This window comes from Mus pahari, chromosome 7 (assembly GCF_900095145.1).
Source record: "Mus pahari chromosome 7, PAHARI_EIJ_v1.1, whole genome shotgun sequence".
Lineage (NCBI taxonomy): Eukaryota > Metazoa > Chordata > Mammalia > Rodentia > Muridae > Mus > Mus pahari.
This window is the reverse complement of record NC_034596.1, coordinates 49,321,529-49,340,217: the sequence shown is the minus strand read 5'-3', so window position 1 is coordinate 49,340,217 and position 18,689 is coordinate 49,321,529. Positions and strand designations below refer to the sequence as shown.

The 18,689-nt window shown below is 42.0% G+C and overlaps 1 protein-coding gene across 1 annotated transcript in view; it reads right to left on the bottom strand.

The window, feature by feature from the left end:
* Positions 1-6,793: 6,793 nt before the first annotated feature.
* Nubpl (nucleotide binding protein like) overlaps positions 6,794-18,689 on the bottom strand; it is a 187,294-nt gene continuing 175,398 nt past the window's right edge. The window contains exons 8-10 of the mRNA XM_021202243.1: positions 17,044-17,164; positions 13,134-13,216; positions 6,794-7,051 (exon numbers count right to left, since the gene is read on the bottom strand). Of these exons, the coding sequence (XP_021057902.1) occupies positions 6,989-7,051; positions 13,134-13,216; positions 17,044-17,164 (267 nt within the window). The 3' untranslated portion in view covers positions 6,794-6,988. The remainder of the gene's footprint in view (positions 7,052-13,133; positions 13,217-17,043; positions 17,165-18,689) is intronic.

Genomic DNA, 18,689 nt, shown 5'->3' with positions numbered 1-18,689 from the left:
AAGCTGCAGTGGACAGCTGTTAGCTGCCAGGGATGAAGAGTCAGTCATCTCTAAGGGTCTGACTCGTTATAGGTGGACCCCACTCCAGTGGCTGGCCCCACACTCAGGTATGGATAGCACAGATTAGAACTTGTGGGTTATGGGGACACAGCAGGGAAAGAGGTTGGAACTGAAAGGAGTTGAGAGAGAGAGCAGGGGGTGAATATGCTCAAAATACGTGGTATAAAATTCTCAAAGAATTTAGTAAAAATATATAAAAAAAATATGTAACATGGATAACTTGATCTTCGTGTGGTCCCCCAACAACTGGGGCAGGAGCTGTCCCTGACTGTTGCTTGCCCGTAGCTCCTGTTCTCCTTGTCTGGCCTCAGTGGGAGAGGGTGTGCCTAGTCCTGCAGTGACTTGATGTACCAGGGTGGGTTGGTACCCAGGGGAGCCTCCCCATTCTCAGAGTAGAAGGGAAGGGGCATGGGGGAGGGGCCATGTGAGACAGGGACTGGGAGTAAGGGGGGGGCTGCTATTGGGATGTAAATAAATAAATGAAAGGAAAACTACTGGGTATGGTATTTTGTACTTGTACTCTTGGTTGCTCATGAGGTGGAGGCAGGATCACAGGAGCCCAGGAGTCAGGGAGCAGTGAATTAGAGGCAACAAAGCGGCAGGCTGGGAAGAGGGCTGGGAGACAGGCGGCCTTCTGGGCAGTATAGAGTTGGGTCTTTCTCTTTATTCAGTCTTTTCATTAGTGGTGCTTGGACATTTTTGGTTCCTGAAGTTATGTATATGTCCGAATGCTACTGATTTTCAATTTTCTCTTTTGTATCTTTATTTCTGCTTGGTTTTGGATAAAGTTTGTATGTTTTAAATAATCCCACTTTTAAAATATTCCATATTTTATACTGTTTGGCTTTAATTATTTTTGATCTACATTCAAGCCAAAGTTCTCATGTAGGGCTTACTGGCAGCACACCCTCAGTACTCATCATTTGGCCGCACATGGGACACAATATATGTTGTTTGCACTTGTTATTAAACTACCTACCGTATGCTGCCATCACTTTCAATGTACTCAATTGTCTTTTAGAGTGATTTCAAGTAAGGCACTACACAATGATGATCACTCCTGTATCCTTGCACTCAGGACATGGAGGCAGGAGGATTTCCAGTTCAAGGCCAGTCTTATCTACATAGCAAATTCTATTTCCAAAACAAAAATCTGCTAAAATTAACAGGAAATAGAAGATAGTGACCTCTTTAAGATGAATATCGTGTACATTATAGTAGAAAGCATGGCTGAGAAAGGGGTGGGGAAAACTTGCAAAGGTGTAGCCGGGCGGTTTCATCATTGGATGCAGCAACTCCCAGAGAGTGGTTGTGATGGGGAGGACATGCCCACTTAGTCTGAAGGTCAGCTGTGGTTGCTACATAACTTCCGCTGTTGAGTAGTTTTGAGGAAACTACAACTCTGCAGTTCACACAGGCTTTCCTGCCGGTGTTAAGTGTGGGTGTGACACTATTCCTTACCGCCCCACCCTTAGCCAAACTGCGATTCTCTCCAGTTTTGTTGTTGCACTTGGATTTCACAAGCTATTTATATGGGAAAGCAGAGAATCATGCACTGAAAAATATTCTTGGAGAACATAGTGATGATAAACAAGTCAGTGAGTTATTGGTATGAAGACAAACACATATACCAGTGGACTAGAATAGAGGCCGAGTAGCCACTGACTTGATATAGATGATGATGACAAAGGACAAAAGACATTGCCGCCAGTGGCACTAGAAAAATCAGGTCTCCATCAGGAAGAGCAACAACAAACCACAGCCATCCAAAGTTGTGTTGTCACAGACCCTACGACAGGTTACCAAAGTCAACAAAAAAGTCCAAAGTTGTGATGTCACAGGCCCTACGACAGGTTACCAAAGTCAACAAAAAAGTCCAAAGTTGTGATGTCACAGGCCCTACGGCAGGTTACCAAAGTCAACAAACAAAGTCCAAAGTTGTGTTGTCACAGGCCCTATGACAGGTTACCAAAGTCAACAAACAAAGTCCAAAGTTGTGTTGTCACAGGCCCTACGACAGGTTACCAAAGTCAACAAAAAAAGTCCAAAGTTGTGATGTCACAGGCCCTACGACAGGTTACCAAAGTCAACAAAGTCCAAAGTTGTGTTGTCACAGGCCCTACGACAGGTTACCAAAGTCAACAAAAAAGTCCAAAGTTGTGTTGTCACAGGCCCTACGANAAAGTCCAAAGTTGTGTTGTCACAGGCCCTACGACAGGTTACCAAAGTCAACAAAAAAGTCCAAAGTTGTGTTGTCACAGGCCCTACGATAGGTTTCTAAAGTCAACAATGTAGGGGAAAGAATGGTGAATTTGAAATAGTGTAAGATCTTTTGTTCAACAAAAGTCACCATTATGAGAAAAGGCAAGTCACAGAATGGGAAAAGAAATCTCCAACACATAAAACTGACAATGATCCCCATCAAGGACACAGAAAGTGCCAACAATACAACTCCAACACAAACAGGCAGGGAAGTCGGCAAGGCTGTACATAAGAGACTACTCAATTAACCAGCTAAGCATACAGAAAGTTGTTCAAATTCATTTGTATGTTGGGAATTTCAAACTAAACTCAATTATTTATCAGTTCACAACTGTCAACAGTTCCACTTTAAAATAAATAATTTGACAGAAATCACAGACACTAAGACAGTGTTTAAGGAAGTTCAGAGTGGTAGGATTTGGAGTAAACACTGGAACAATTCAAATGTCCATCTACAGTGCTTTGTTATGTGTATATTAATTTCACAACAGCCCCTTCCAACTCCTTTAAAAAGCTTTTTAGACAGTAAGATGGCACAGTGGGTAAAAGTACTGTCCACAAACCCTGATGATGGCCTGATTCTGACCCCTGGGACCCAAACAGTGAAAGTAGAAAACTAATTCCCACAAGCTTTTCTTCAAGAGTTAGCATGGATATACTTGGTCAAACATTTCACCTTATATACAGATTTCTTTTAATTAAAATTTTATTTTGTTTTGAGATAAATTCAGATTTGCATGTAGTTTTTTTTTTTGTTTGTTTGTTTTTTTTGGTTTTTCGAGACAGGGTTTCTCTGTATAGCTCTGGCTGTCCTGGAACTCACTTGAGCAGCAAAACAGAGATTCCAAGTGCCTGTAATTGAAGTTCCTTTTAACTTGTAAAACTGTAATACAATCTCAAAATCATAAAGAAGCAATATCAAGCACAATAGAGAAGACTTCCACCAGCCCAGCTTTGTAAATGTAGCTTTTATTTCTTCATAGGAAGGGTTGAGATGAGAGCTGTACCCATGTTGTATGAATACACAGCTTGAGCTGAGCCCAGAGCATTTCTTTCTTTGTTCTATCTATTCCTAGGCCTAGCTCTGGAAGCTTCTAGCCTCAGTACAATCTATTCTTCTGCAAGCCTGGACCCTGAAGGCTTCAGATTCCAGCTTCCACCTTCTAACTAGGCCTAGAATGTTTTTAATCTCCAAGACTTACTGCTGAATAAGCTCATTGTTTCTAGTTCTTTCTGAACTCTGGCTGGCTGGTTTAACTCAGCTTTTTTGACTTGAACTCTTCTTCAAGTTGACTGATTCAATCTGACCACGCTCGGCTTCTCACTGAATTGCTCTGCTTGGCATCTGTTAATTTATTCTAATCTTCTGTTTTCTTTACATCCTCTGGCTCATTCTGTCTTCACCCATGTCTAACTTGTTCTCTCTGCAACCTACCTATAAAACTGTCCATATAAAAACTGCTCCCTCCCCCCGCCCCTTGTTCTTTGTACTGCTCCTGAGAGTTGGGCAGATTTTATCTCTGACTCATTCTGTCAAATCTTTCTCTGATTCATCACTTTGTTTGCCCCCAAATTAGATGTCATTGTTTAGGATTAAAGGTGTGTACAAGAACATGTCTGCATTCCAGCTGGATCACACAGACCTAGAAGGTCTTTGGATATGATCAGAGCAGCCATGTTGCTGGATTAAAATTCTTCTATACTGGTGCAGGCCTGTAATCCCAGCTATGACATGGGCTAAGGTAAAATATCATAAATTCACAGCCAACCTGGCTTACACAGCATGTTCAAGGTCAACCTGAAGAACAGTGAGATCTTGTCTCAAACTTAAAAAGAAAAAAGAGGGATATCAATATACTTCTGTGGTAGGGCCCTTGCCTAGCATGTGTGAAGCCCTAAACTCAATCTATAGTACTGCACCGGGGGAAATAATGCCATCCTTACTGGGATCCACCATGTTGCTTTTATAGTCATACTTAATGTTCTGTCTCCACCCTTTCTTTACATGGCTATAAACTAATTTATCATCCTTTTCATTTCAAAAGCATACAAGTGGATCATATAGCTCACTGTCTTATGAGATTGTTACACAAATCCTCAAAAATCCTTGGTTTTTCTCATTTTCAACTGTGGAGAAGTATTTCATGATATAGATGTTTATAACCACTTAACCATTCACTCACTGCAGAAAACCTGACCTTTGGCTCTCCCATATAGTGCTAGAAATGTCCATGTAGTTGTTTGTCTGAAGGTGTATTTGTCCATTGATTAACTTTATAGCTGCCAACTAAAGAGCAGCATCATAGGACATCGCAGGATTTGCCAGGATCCCAGACCACTTCTTCATAACTGACCATGGACCACAGATGCCCTCCTGCACTCTTATCAACACCTGCAGCTTTACAGCTACCCTGTCTTTGGGATGCCCTAGAGTCTCAATTAGACAGGACATATTTTTTTCCAAAGTATATTCTTGGAAACATGAATAAGATATTCCTAAGGAGGGGGTTGGGATGTCAGGATCACAGAGAATACTAAGCCCCTTTTTTGCAATTAGAAAATGCTTAATGTTGTACAAGGGAGGACTCTAGCAGCAAACTACCAAAGTAGCTAAATCCCAGCTTCATCATCTGCTAGAAACAGGAACCTACCTGTGATAAAGCACTTACTTACCTTTCCCATAGCTCCATTTTTCATTCATAAAATGAATAAATGAACAGTGCTCCAATGGTATAAATGAAAGATTCTAAAGCTATATAAATCACTTGATAAAAGTTTTTTATTTTTTATTCGATATTTTCTTCATTTACANTTCAAATGCTATCCCGAAAGTCCCTTATAACCTCCCCCCACCCCCCGCCCTGCTCCCCAACCCACCCGCTCCCGCTTCCTGGCCCTGGCATTCCCCTATACTGGGGCATATGATCATCGCAAGACCAAGGGCCTCTCCTCCCACTGATGGCCAACTAGGCTATCCTCTGCTACATATGCAACTAGATACATAGTTCTGGAGGGTACTGGTTAGTTTATATTGTTGTTCCTCCTATAGGGTTGCCAACCCCGTTAGCCTCTTGGGTATTTTCTCTAGCTCCTTCTTTAGGGGCCCTGTGTTCTATCCAATGGATGAATGTGAGCATTCACTTCTGTATTTCCCAGGCACTGGCATAGCCTCACAAGAGACAGCTATGTCAGGGTACTGTTAGCAAAAGCTTGCTGGCATATGCAATAGTTTCTGGGCTTGGTGGTTGTATATTGGATGGATCCCATATTATACTTATTATCTGTGGTGGTCTGAATAGAAATGGCCTCCATAGGCTCATCTATTTGAATGTTTCATCCTCAGGGAGTGGCACTATTTGAAAGAGATGGGACAGTATGGCCTCGTTGGAGTAGGTGTGACCCTGTTGGAGGAAGTGTGTCACTGTGGTAGACTTTGAAACTTCAAAAGCCCAAGCCAGGCCTGGTGTTTCTCTCTTCCTGCTGCCTGTTGATCTGGATGTAGAAGTCTTGGTTCCTTTTCCAGTACCATGTTTACCTATGTGCTGCCATGCTTCCTGCCATGCTGACAATGGACTAAACCTCTAAAATGTTAGCAAGCCCCAATTAAATGCTTTCCTTTATAAGATCTGTCATGGTCATGGTCATGGTCATGGTCATGGTCATGGTCATTGTAATGGTCATAGTGTACTGGATAGCTTTGTGTCAACTTGACACAGCTGGACTTATCACAGAGAAAGGAGCTTCAGTTGNGGAANTGCCTCCATGAGATCCAGCTGTAAGGCATTTTCTCAATTAGTGATCAAGNGGGGAGGNNCCCTTGTGGGTGGTNCCATCTCTGGGCTGGNAGTCTTGGGTTCTATAAGAGAGTGGACTGAGCAAGCCAGTGGAAGCAAGCCAGCAAAGAACATCCTTCCATGGCTTCTGCATCAGCTCCTGCTTTCTGACCTGCTTGAGTTCCAGTCCTGTATCCTTTGGTGATGAACAGCAGTATGGAAATGTAAGGTGAATAAACCCTTTCCTCCCCAACTTGCTTCTTGGTCATGATGTTTGTGCAGGAATAGAAACCCTGACTAAGACACATAGTGTCTCTTCATAGCAATATAACACTGATAAAGACATTATCACAATCCAATAGTCATCAATGCCCAACCCCATCCTGGAGATTCAGATTTCTCAAGTCTGGGCAAGTCTGTGCCACATGAAGTAGAAGTTCTTTTCATCAAATACATGTTTAAGACAGGACTACAGGCAATATCCAAACTACCTGATGGTAAGGTGTGACATCTGCATCCACGCCCACATTGAGTAAGCCCTTTGAGTGTCTAACTGCGCTTCAGCAGTTCTCTGCAAACCAGGGATGATAGTATCATGAAGTCACAGTTTCTCAAAAGATGGTTCAATGAAAGCAGTGCAGTGCAGCTGAGATACCAGTTTTCAAACCCCCAAATACAGAATCATCACAGAGCAGCCAGCACACATACATGAACATTTTATTTGCGAGTCATAGGTTGTCAAATCAAATCTGAAAATGAGACATTATTTCTTTAGAGATGAAAGAAAATAATCAGAATCGTCATGATTTTTGTGGGTTCCACACTACCACAATACTCATGTTTGACAGTTCATCATTATCAAATACCAGGACAATTTCCTGGGTACTTGGGAATCATTCTGGAGATGATTTCAATCTTCTTACCACTTCTGAAGCAATATGCAGGTAAGCTTTGGCCTGGAAGAGAACAGACACATTGTCCTATGTTTCTCAGCAGACACTAAATGACTCTTGAGCTGTTTACCATAGATGCCGACTGTAGCTGATCAGAAAGCAGCAGGCTGGGGTGTGGACTCTAACAGTGAGCATAAGGCTGGATATATTGTACAGAGTAGAAAAGGTTTCTCATTATTTAAGGGTAGGTGCTTAGGAGGTGACCTTCTGAAAACAAAATGAACACCAGCAATTGCTGTACTTCAAATTCAGTTTCCAATGTCAGTAAATTAACAACCTAGTCCAGTGGCAGAAAATTTAAACCTCCTTCTTCTGAGAAATCATGAGTTAAATATGCCAAACTCTTATTTGGCATAAAAGGAATTAGCCAGTTGAAAGACAGCTAGCTGTATCTTACAACCTGAACTTTCTCTTCAGAAGCCATTTTCTTCACTCTCCCTGACTCTCCTTGAGACAACTGACAACAACAGCACCAAGCACAACACAGCTCTTCTCCAGGTGAATTTGGGCATAGTGCAAACATTTCCGGATCAGATGAAACATAACTCCTCTCAGGGATTCCCAGCACAAAGCATTGCTAGCAATGGATACAAAGACACAGGCTAACCCAGCACCCTGTCTTCCTGTTACAACAATGACCGTGGGATCTGGATTTAAAAAATTCTCTTAAACAAATGCAATAGAATAACCGCCAATCTTACCCATAAACTATGAAACAATGAGATGATTTTTTTTTTGAGGCAGGGTTTCACCATGTACTCTATACTAACCTTAAATTTATAATCCTCCTGCCTCAGCCTCTCAAGTGCTAAAATTTCAGCATGTGCTACCATGCTAATACGATAGCAAGTATTCCATATTAAGATTTTAGAAAAGCACAAATTTATATACTCTAATATAGTCAAAAGCACACTACCACTATTATTAAAAAGTACTCAGTTTCTTATCCGCCAGGTAACTCCTAGCCTCATAGGTCAGGGATAAGTGCTATATTCACCTCAGTTTATAAATTAGGGGACCATGGCCTAGAAAAGACTGTCTAAAACATGTCAACTTGTTAGTAAGTTGGACTTTGAGTCAAAGTGTCCAGCCTCGTCACCCCAGGCTGCAGTGCTGCACACTACAGAGAGGTCCCAGCACTGTTTGCTAAATGACAAACACATCTTCATTCATGTCTAAGCCCACAGTTGGATCAAGGACATCATGCACAATCATTTAGCTCTTGCCTGTGTTAAAATTAGAGACACAAGCCTTCCACAGTACAAAAACAACTTCTGGATGATTCCAGAATAATTAAATCTCTCACACTCAGCCTTTGCTCTTTAATGAGCCTTAGGTTCCCAGTGTATCACACTCAAGGTGATAGTTAGATTGGCCGTTTGCTGTGAACCCCCACAGTGCTGATTTTAACAATTTTGATCTCTACAAAACTGTTGTGACGGAATTTTTTTAAGGCAATGTTGCATCATTTCAACAAAACCATTTTGGTCCTTACTGCATCTGAAGCCCTGTGCTGGGGAATCTGTGAGATGTTATGAAGGAGGCAGAGTGGCCCATGGGAGAGAAGCTGGAGTCACACAGGCTGGGCTCGGAGTCTTTCTTTCATGCCTGATTAGCTGAGGGGCCTTGGGCTAGTTACACATCCCTCCTTGGCTGTTTTTTATAGCTGTAAAATGGCTGTGGGACCTGCACACACTTCCGAGGATTTTGAGAAGGCATCTAAAGTGCTGGCACAGAATGCCATTACTATTATGCCTCAAGAAGTGGACACCCTGGTCAGGCATGGTATCACACACCTGAAATCCAACAACTGGAAGGCAGAAGCAAAAGAATAAGGAGTTGTGGATCATCCTCAGCTACAATGAGTTCAAGGCCAGGCTGGGCTACATAAGCCTTTGTTCCCAAATTCTAAAAGCAGAAGAAAGAACGAGGTGGGGGTGGGGCAGGGTGAGAGAGCTACAGTCTCACTGAACAGTTCATAGGAATGCTTTTGGAGGACATTTCCTCTCGAAGAATAATAAAATCCCTACATTTCTTCCTTCATCTAACATGAAAGTCATAGATACATCTATGTGAAAGATTTAACTGAAATTTCTCAAGCTGTTAATCTTCTTCATTCATTAACACAACTTTTCTGCCACGACTGCAGATGTGTCTAACGGGTCATTTAAAGGCACCCTGTCTGCTCTGTCCCTACCAGGTAATGGGGAACCGGAGTACCTAGGACCAGGGTGAAAGATAGTATACAGAAGTTAGTTTCATTTTTGTTTTGAAATATTTGTAGTTGGCTTATCATATTTAGTTCATATTAAGGTAGTGGAGTGATAATCTAGAAATTATAAGATAATAAACCTTCCGTTTCTATTTGAAAATCTTCACCAAGAGTAACCTGAGAGGACATCACTCTGTGTGCTGTTTGTTTTTGATACAAATGAGGAAACCATACCAGTCATCTGGTGTCAGTTCACTCTGTGTGTGTACTGTGTGTCAGTTCTGTATGTACTGCATGTATCAGTTCACTCTGGTGTACTGTGTGTCAGTTCACTCTGTGTGTACTATGTGTCAGTTCTGTGTGTACTGTGTGTGTCAGTTCACTCTGTGTGTGCTGTGTGTCAGTTCACTCTGTTTATACTGTGTGTGTCAGTTCACTCTGTGTGTACTGTGTATCAGTTCGCTCTGTGTGTACTGTGTGTGTCAGTTCACTCTGTGTGTACTGTGTGTGTTCACTCTGTGTGTACTGTGTGTGTCAGTTCACTCTGTGTGTACTGTGTGTCAGTTCTGTGTGTACTGTGTGTCAGTTTGCTCTGTGTGTACTGTGTGTATCAGTTCACTCTGTGTGTACTGTGTGTCAGTTCTGTGTGTACTGTGTATGTCAGTTCACTCTGTGTGTACTGTGTCAATTCACTCTGTGTGTATTGTGTGTCAGTTCTGTGTGTACTGTGTGTGTCAGTTCACTCTATGTGTACTGTGTGTCAGTTCTGTGTGTACTGTGTGTGTCAGTTCACTCTGCGTGTACTGTGTGTCAGTTCTATGTGTACTGTGTGTCAGTTCTGTGTGTACTGTGTGTGTCAGTTCACTCTATGTGTACTGCTCTCGGTTGAAGGCAAAAGTCAATAATTCCAACGCCACCAGCATGAGCGACACTATGACATCAAGATTTCTGAAGTCAAGCCTGCCTCTCTCTTCCCACTGCACACTCTGGCTATCACACCACCCATATTTTGTGTTGTGCTTGCTCTACTTTCCTAACTGGAGCACACAGCACAAGTTTTGGCACATTCACTGTTTTGGTAGGTCCCAGCTATCAGCCCTTCTTAACTGGGGGCACAACCCTTCCAACTTCACCAGAGCCCACCCCTTTCACTGAATCATTGTAGTGCTCATCTCTTAGAGTAAAGCATTTCTGGTGAGTTCAACTTTCAGAAGCAATCTTTCCTTGTGTTATAGGGGAAAGGAAGTTATGAGGAGGCAAGATTCATTGTATCGAGAGGCAGATTCTAGGACTCAGGAAATATTATCATTAATGCTGAAGCTGGAAACACCACTTTCATGACAGACTACTGCTCTGAACTGTAATGCCAAGAGAGTAACGTTTGAAGTTCTGTAAGGGGAAGGGCATAAAGGGGCCCAGGCTTTTAATGAGGGGAGAGGAGAGGCATCTGTGTGGTGGCCAGACAGATGCCAGTTGTAAGGACAGCAGGAAGGACAGCTTTAACCTATTTTGCATCTTCTGGTGCAGTTTCATGTCTTTTATTTAACCCTCTCGCCATGACATCAGCATACAGATGGGGAGAAAGATTCAAAAGCACAGAGAAAGGTTTTTGGGTTCTGCTTACTGCATGCTTAGCAGTGACTCCGCATGGCTCTGATTCTGAGCTGTTCCAGAATCCTCTCTGATTTCTGGGCAATTTCCCAGAAAAAACAACAACAAAAAAAAGACATGATTTCCAGAGATTCTCTGACCGGGTCAGGATCCATGTCCTGTCCCATGGCTGTCCTTGCAACAGAACCTAAGGGGCAGATTCTCCTTGGCCTCTGTCCTCCAGAGCTCTGTGCTGTATGGAGTGACCTGGATGCCCGCGCCCATGCACTCTAGCCTTGAACTGGCCTGGGATAATTAGAAAGTCCAGCAGAAACCGAACTAGAAAGAGGAAGCACGGAGCCTGTCAGCTAAGAGGGCAAGTGCCTTCTAGTCCTCCCCTGGACCAACTTCCTCAGTGTAAAGCAACCGCTGCCAAGGGCTAAAGGAGAACACACTTGCTTCACAAGGATGCATGGGACTCATTAAGAAACAGTACTAGTTAGTGAACCTAAGCACTGCGCCAGTCTCTTAGAAACCAGAGCAATTAATATGGGAGCCAGAGCCTGACGCAATGTAAAGGGACCATTTTCTGTAAAGGACAGACAAGGCTGTTACGATTTCTCAATCTACTAGCTCCATGACAGTCCTGGGGAAACGATTCGGCTTCCCTGAGTGTCAGTTTCCTCATCTGAGAAGATGGGGAGTCTCTATTTATCACTCTGCATCATTATAAGGACAAAACTCAGGTAAACAAAAGCCCAACTGGGGTTTGGCCCTGTAATTACTATTATTAGAAAATGACCACCACCAATGTCTGTAGTCTCAGAATGGGAAGTAACGGCGTCCATGGATCTAGGCACCATATGCTCTTCTTCCTTTTGTGGCCATGTCTGCTTAAAACTGAAGCCTTTGTATTTAACATTAGCAATGAGCACATGAGAGTTTTATCATGGTTGAAGAAACTTCATTAAAACTAGCCTAGACAAAAGACTGGACCTGGTTTTGGACCTTCAGGACTATTAGCCAGGAACAGTGAGACCCAGTTATCACACATGCACATCAGACTACAGAAACATCAACTCCAAAAATCCCACAAATACTATTGCTTAGCATTTAAAATTTTATTACCTTTGGGTGGCTTGTTATATTTTCTCTGTTAAGAGATATTTCTCTAACTCAATGTATTACCTTTTATATTTGGAGTATTTTATAGGAAAAAAAGCAATAACAAACAGACAGAAATACTTTAAAATCTCAACTCATAATTGAAATTAGTAGTAAATACTATTATTTGTAAGGAATCACCATAGAATACCTTTAAATATTCTGCTTTTGGAAGTCATTTTAATGTGCATAAGTAAAAATCCTCATTTCAAACCTTTCATATACTTTATATTGAAAGTATACTTTTGATAGTTGAGATTATCATACTTTAATATGAAAGCAATAAAGAGTTATGGTTTTGCTTATCTGAAAGCTCTTTAAAGAAAGATTGGAAAGGAAATTTAATCCCAGAAAGGCATAGGAAAAGAAAACATTGATAAGCACTATATTGTATTTACTCAAAGGTCACACTCCAGCAGCTGCGCCACATCCGCTGACACTCAGGACAGGGAAAGGCACTGTGCACCCACCAGAGGGAACTCGGAATGACTCCACGATGTTGATTCACAACTCTAGATCAAATTTCCTCTCACTTTATTCATGGCATTAGCCAGGCTTGGTCCTTCTACTTCCTTGTTCACAGAAGGACAGAGGAGTGGAGAGGAATGAGCAGGCCTTGTTAGGAGTAGACAGAACAGTCCTGTCCACTATGGCAGGGCTGTAGTGTGGGTGCAAAGCTACTGGGAGACAGGGGGTGTTGAGGAAGGGTGCACAGAAACTACATACAGACAGACAGACACACAGATGATAACTGGGCTTCTGAATTAAACAGCAAGACTGAGCAGTGCCTTCACCACTGAGGGTGTAATACTGAAGTGTCATGTCCTTGAGCAGTCAGAAGGTACCAGCCAGCAAGATAAGAATCTTTAAGTTCTCGTTATGGGGATTCATGAGAAATCTGTTGGGAGGTCAGCTGTCTGTTTTTGAACTGAGAGTTTGGCATCCACATTTGCATACTAGTGCATGACACGATGAGTGACTTAAAATCAAGGTAAGTCACTTTTGTCTACATGTTTGTCCTGTGCACAAGCAAACTTGACTTCATCTCCCTTACTTTCTGAATATTGTAAAGAATACATTCCACAAAAAGAAAGAAAGACATGCAAAAATGTAATTTACCTCATCACTTCCAGGCTGAGAAAAGACAACTGGTTGACCCATATCCGAAGCTTCCCTTATACTGAGGTGCAAGGGAACATCTCCTGCAGAAGCCATGAGAAAACATTAGAGCCAGAGAAATTGACATGGACATTCACGATCTCACTAGTCCATTATTGGAAAGAAATAAAATCTGAGCTAAAGTTTCTCAAACTAAGCTGAATTATGTCTGCCTACCCTCAATTTGCTAAACTCCTAAAAGAGGAATTTCAAATGTAAATTAAGGTGAAAAAAATCCTACTTAAGGCAGTTGAGAGACTATGTATGAGTGTGTGTGTGTGTGTGTGTGTGCGTGCATGTGTGTGTGTGTGTGTGTGTGTGTGTGTGTGTGTGTATGTATGCATGTATAGGTACAAGCTCTGAGGCAACCAACCATGAAATGAGGCATCTGATTTGTTCTTTGCTGAAGATCTCCAGGAGGCAAAGGCTAGCTCAGAGGACATCTGTAAGTGGTTTTCTCTGGAATAGCTGATATAGACACATTGTGTTGTACACCATGGAGGAGATGGGTGAGGAAAGAATGCTGAGTAAGAGTCCCAAAGACTCTTCGTGGTGTTGCTGGATGAGTGTGCGAGGAAAGCTGCTATACAGTAAAGTGGGTGTTTGCTCCCAAACCTCATGACCCTAGGTTGATTCAGAGCACCTACATGATATAAGGAGAAAAATCAACATTCCAGTTGTTCTTTGACCTCCACACATGTGCCATGGTACCTGCATGCATACACATATACACAATCATAGAGAAAGTGTAATAGAAACATTTAAAAAGTATGTCAGGTATGTATCCCAATATCAACCTACTTTTGAGACATTGTTCTTTTTTTACTGTCTACTAACCCATGTAGCATGACACATGAACTTGTGCACTTGGTGAGTTCTTAGGAAGCACTGCCAGGGAGCAGCCTTGTGCATCTGACAGTGCTGTACCAGGAGGTGGAGAACTTAAAAGCAGAGTGCTTTGAGCCAGTCTCCCGACGGCTGAGGACTCACTCAGTAAATAGAGTCTTAAGTACAACTTCCTTGTTGTGCCTCATAGCATTCTCAGAAGTACCCCAAACTCCTCACAGGCTAACAAAATGTGTGCTCAAATGGGCATTTTATGTCACACAGCAGAAGTCTATGTCACAAAATATTGTAATTATACATGGTATGTCAGAGAGCCAGGTATCAGCCAACTTTGTAATTGTATTTCTTTTTTAACCAGTTATTTTTATATTTTTCATTTATTACAAAATAGGTTTCATTATAACATTTTCACATGCGTACATTGCTATATAAACTCTGCTCATGTAATCTTAACTCTCTTAATATCCAAGATGCTAATCTTGGTTGTCAACTTGACTCTATCTGTAGTTGGACACACCAGTGAGAAGTCTGCTTGACGGGATCATGTTAGGTGGGAAGACCCATCCTAAATCTGGCCATGCCTTCTGTTGGCAGCCCACAGAGGAAGGGCATTTCTGCTTTTTGCCTATTTTCCTTCACTCTTGGTGGCAAGCACATCTAGTCTGTTCCTAAAGAATTATTTTGCTGGTATTAAAACCCACTTCTTCAGGATTCCAGTATAGACTGAAGACCATCTGAGACATCCAGACATGAAGTGAACAACTACTAGATTCTTAGCTTTTTGGTATTGGTGAGAGAGAGTCATTGTTACACCAGCCAGACTGTAAGCTATTCTAATAAACTATACACATTCTCTCCCTCCTCTCTCTCCCCATCTCTCTTTCTCTTCCTCTTTCTTTTCCTTTTCCTTTAGAGAACCCTGACAAATATAATATCCCACCAGCCAAATTACAAAATATAAGATTATTTCAATAGCCATTTAAGGATTAGCTTTGTAGCAAATTTTACGTCCCTACTATAGATCAATATAAAACTATAGAGGATTCTCACAGGGCAGAGAGGGTAAATGTTACATAAAGTGTTTAGAAACCCGAAAGATTTTTATCTTGATTTATGAATAGCAAGAAAACCTGAATAGCTTTCTTTCTGCTGCAGAAATGGAGTTAAAGATGCCAATCCTGTATTTCATACAATCACCTACTGACACGGTGTTTGCCTCCAGAGAGTCATAACCTTACACGCAGACATAGAAGACCATGGAGGCCACAATAAAAATGGGAATAAAGCCCAAGGAACAGCCTGGGAGGGAAGAGCATCTTAGAAAGAGTCAGGGCACATTTCAGATGCTGGGTGGCCTTTTCTCTGATGGTGTGAGCGTTAATCACTATACATCAACTTGGTTCATATGGATAATGGTCTAAAGAACCACTTCAGGCCAGAGGGATGGCTCAGTCAGTAAATGACACTTGCCAGAGTTCAATTTCAGGAACTTACACCATGGAAGGAGATTCCTGAAAGTTGTTCTCTGGTCTCCACAAGCACACAATGGCACATGTACCACACTCTTTCACCCTAGCACACATGACAAAAATATATTTTAAAATATAATCTAAAAAATTCCAAGAGCTGTTTTAGGAATAAGCAATTCAACAGGTCATAAAAGAATGGGGGCAGGAATGTTAAACAGCAGAACCTCAGCTGAGCGAGCTCCCCTGGTTTCAGTTCCTCATCCCAAGTCCCAACCTCTTGCTGCAGTCCACAGGACTTTCTGCGGAACTCTGACTACATTGCGTAGATGAGTAGGAACTCCGAGTTACCTTTCCTGTAACCCTGTGGAGATCTTATCTATAGCAGGGTCCAGGTCACTACTGACACTCTCAGGTCACCATACACTTGTGAGCCACTGCTCAAGAAACAACTTCCAGTCGACAAGAGGCTTCAACATCTAATAAATGACTTAGAGAACTGTCCCACTTGTTCTAAGTTAGGGAATTAAACCGCCAGCATAATTCAATAATGCCATTATAATTATATATTTACTTTATTATATAAGGGAAAGTCAATCTGTTATGTTATTGTGTAAATTTGGAAAATTGAACTTTCTAAGTTAGTTAAGTAAAAACCAGTTTCAGAATATAATTAGTGGCTATAATTATAGTAATATATCAAAATATCATTACCATTTACCTGATATTGTAGTTGTTGCCACAGAGCAATAAATAATAACAATAATACATTTAGCATTAACTTTCAGAAATGTATTATAATAGGGAATGTTTTGAAATTCTTTCATCTCTAAAAGATCTTAATTTTCAACTATCTGTAGCTGTAACATCTGTCTCTGCCCAGAACAGAAGCTCATTCACAATTACAATAGAAAAACACGCGGTCTTAAACATCCAGAGCTTGCTTGTGGATTTTTTTGAAAAAGCATGTTTTACCCAAATCTGTTTACCTTATTTTTTCACTTATCACATGATTTTTGTTCTCTTCCTAAACTACTTAATTCTTTGATTGAGTGCTATGAACAATATATACAATCAAAATCCACCCGCCATATTTCATAGAAATGGTAGTCGAATATCCCAGTAAATCAGGAGGAGATCCCGTGCAGCTGAAAGGTTGCCAAGCAAAGGGCTGCTCATGAAGGCTTTACACAGTCCACGAACATACTGTTAGAGAGTGTGCTGTAACACAGAGTGCGCATGTCCACATCCACCTACTTATACAACCAATGTTGCAACCAAGCAAACTACCACCCTTTAAAACAAGAGTTTAATCCATGGTACTCAGACTACATCTGTCTCCTCAAACTGAATCTATAGGCTGTTTTTATCTATCATAGAGATGATATCGTAGCCTATAGAAGAAGCCTATGCACAGATGCATGCAATGGCACTATACTAATACTTTAAAGACACAAAGCATCAAGCAACTACTTACTGCTACCTCCACCACCGGACGTCACTGCCATTTCCCCTCCTGTCATTTGCCCTGTGAAAGAGGATTCTAAGGTAGGTCTTACCTAGAACATCAAGATCAAGGGTCTGTGCTAGTTTTCTTGCACCATCAGCACCAAAAATATGGGTTTTGTGTTTACATTTTGGACACTGGAAGACACTCATGTTTTGGACAAGACCAAGAACCTAGAATAATACAAAAACACTGAAATTGAAATAAAATTACAACATATCATAGTATATAACTTTAACACATTTTTACTGAGTCCGTACTAGTGAGTGATACAATAGTGAATTAAGGCAGGGCTCCCTAATCTCATGGAACTAACAAGCTAGTGAGAGATGAGGATGGTAACTAATACAATGATAAATGCTAAAGGGGATAAATGGGAACCAGAATGCTTGGCCTGGGAACAATGAGAAGAACCTTTGGGTTACTCGGAGGCAACTGTTCCTTCAGATTGTGTGTAGGCAACCTGAACAGGCACTGATGTCTGCAACACAAACAGTCAGAAGCAGGCGCCCAGCCAAGGCAGTAAACAGGTAGCAAGCTAGAGCTGTGTGGTAACCCAGTACTCTGGTCAGAAGGGACTGCTAAGGAAGGTCAGGGCTGACGGTGTTACGCTCTGAATATTCAGTCTCGCAGAGGCTCTTGTATTGAACGCTTGCTGTCCAGCTGCTGCTCTTCTGGGAGGTGTTGGCAACTCTTGGAAGTGGGGTCCAGTTGAAAGAATGAGACCACTGGAATTGCCCTTGGCAGGGGTAACCTGCTATCTTTCTCTACTCTCTTTAATTTCTGTGTCTCCTTCTGTCTGTCTGTCTCTCCCCTCCGCATCTCACTCTGTGTCTTGCCAAAGACAAAGTGAACAGCTTTTTCCTGCATATGCTCCCCAACCACATGGAGCTAAGCAACTGTGGTTTGGACCCTCCGAGCTCTGAACCAAATTAAGTCTCTCCTTTACATTCTTCTGGGTATCTCGGTCACAGCAATGAGAGCAGTGACAAATCCGATGACAGGACAGGAGTAATGCTCACCAGACACAAGAAACAACAAAGACTTCTGAAGCTGAAAGGATGCTACAAAAGAAGTGGTGTTGGGTAAAAGTGTGCTATGATGATAATATGTTGAAGAACAAGAGGGGGAGAGAGAAGAATAGAATGGACAAAAGTCTTATAGTGGCAGCGTACACACTCTGAGCTCTTTTAAGCCATGTCCTAGAATAAGTGCTTGGAAGATGTTACTTCCTTCACATGAGAACAGTTCAGTAGGTATTTTATCATCCCCATCCTGCAACGGAGAAAACTGAAGCTAGCAGAAGATCCATATCAGCTTTTACTGCTTCTATTTGAGTAAAGTTTTAACACTTCACTTACAGTTCCCATCTTTTTTCTCAGTTTCCCTGGCTTTAGGCATAAATCAGATCTTTACGAAATATTATTATTCCCCGTTTCTGGTTCCAGTCACCCGGCACCTTTCCCGCCTGAGGAGGGGTGTCTGCCCGTGAGTAGTCTCAAGGCCGAAACCGGTAGGAGGGCCATCTTTGCTCCAGTGCACTGCCAGGGAGAGGGCGGCCTGCAGAAGTGACACAGCTTCTGGGAAAGATCCCTTTTCTGGCTCCAGTCACCCAGCACCTTTCCTGCTAGAGGAGGGGTGTCCGCCCGGGAGCAGCCTCAAGAGTCATATTGTGTCCAGGATCCTTCGGTGGCTAGT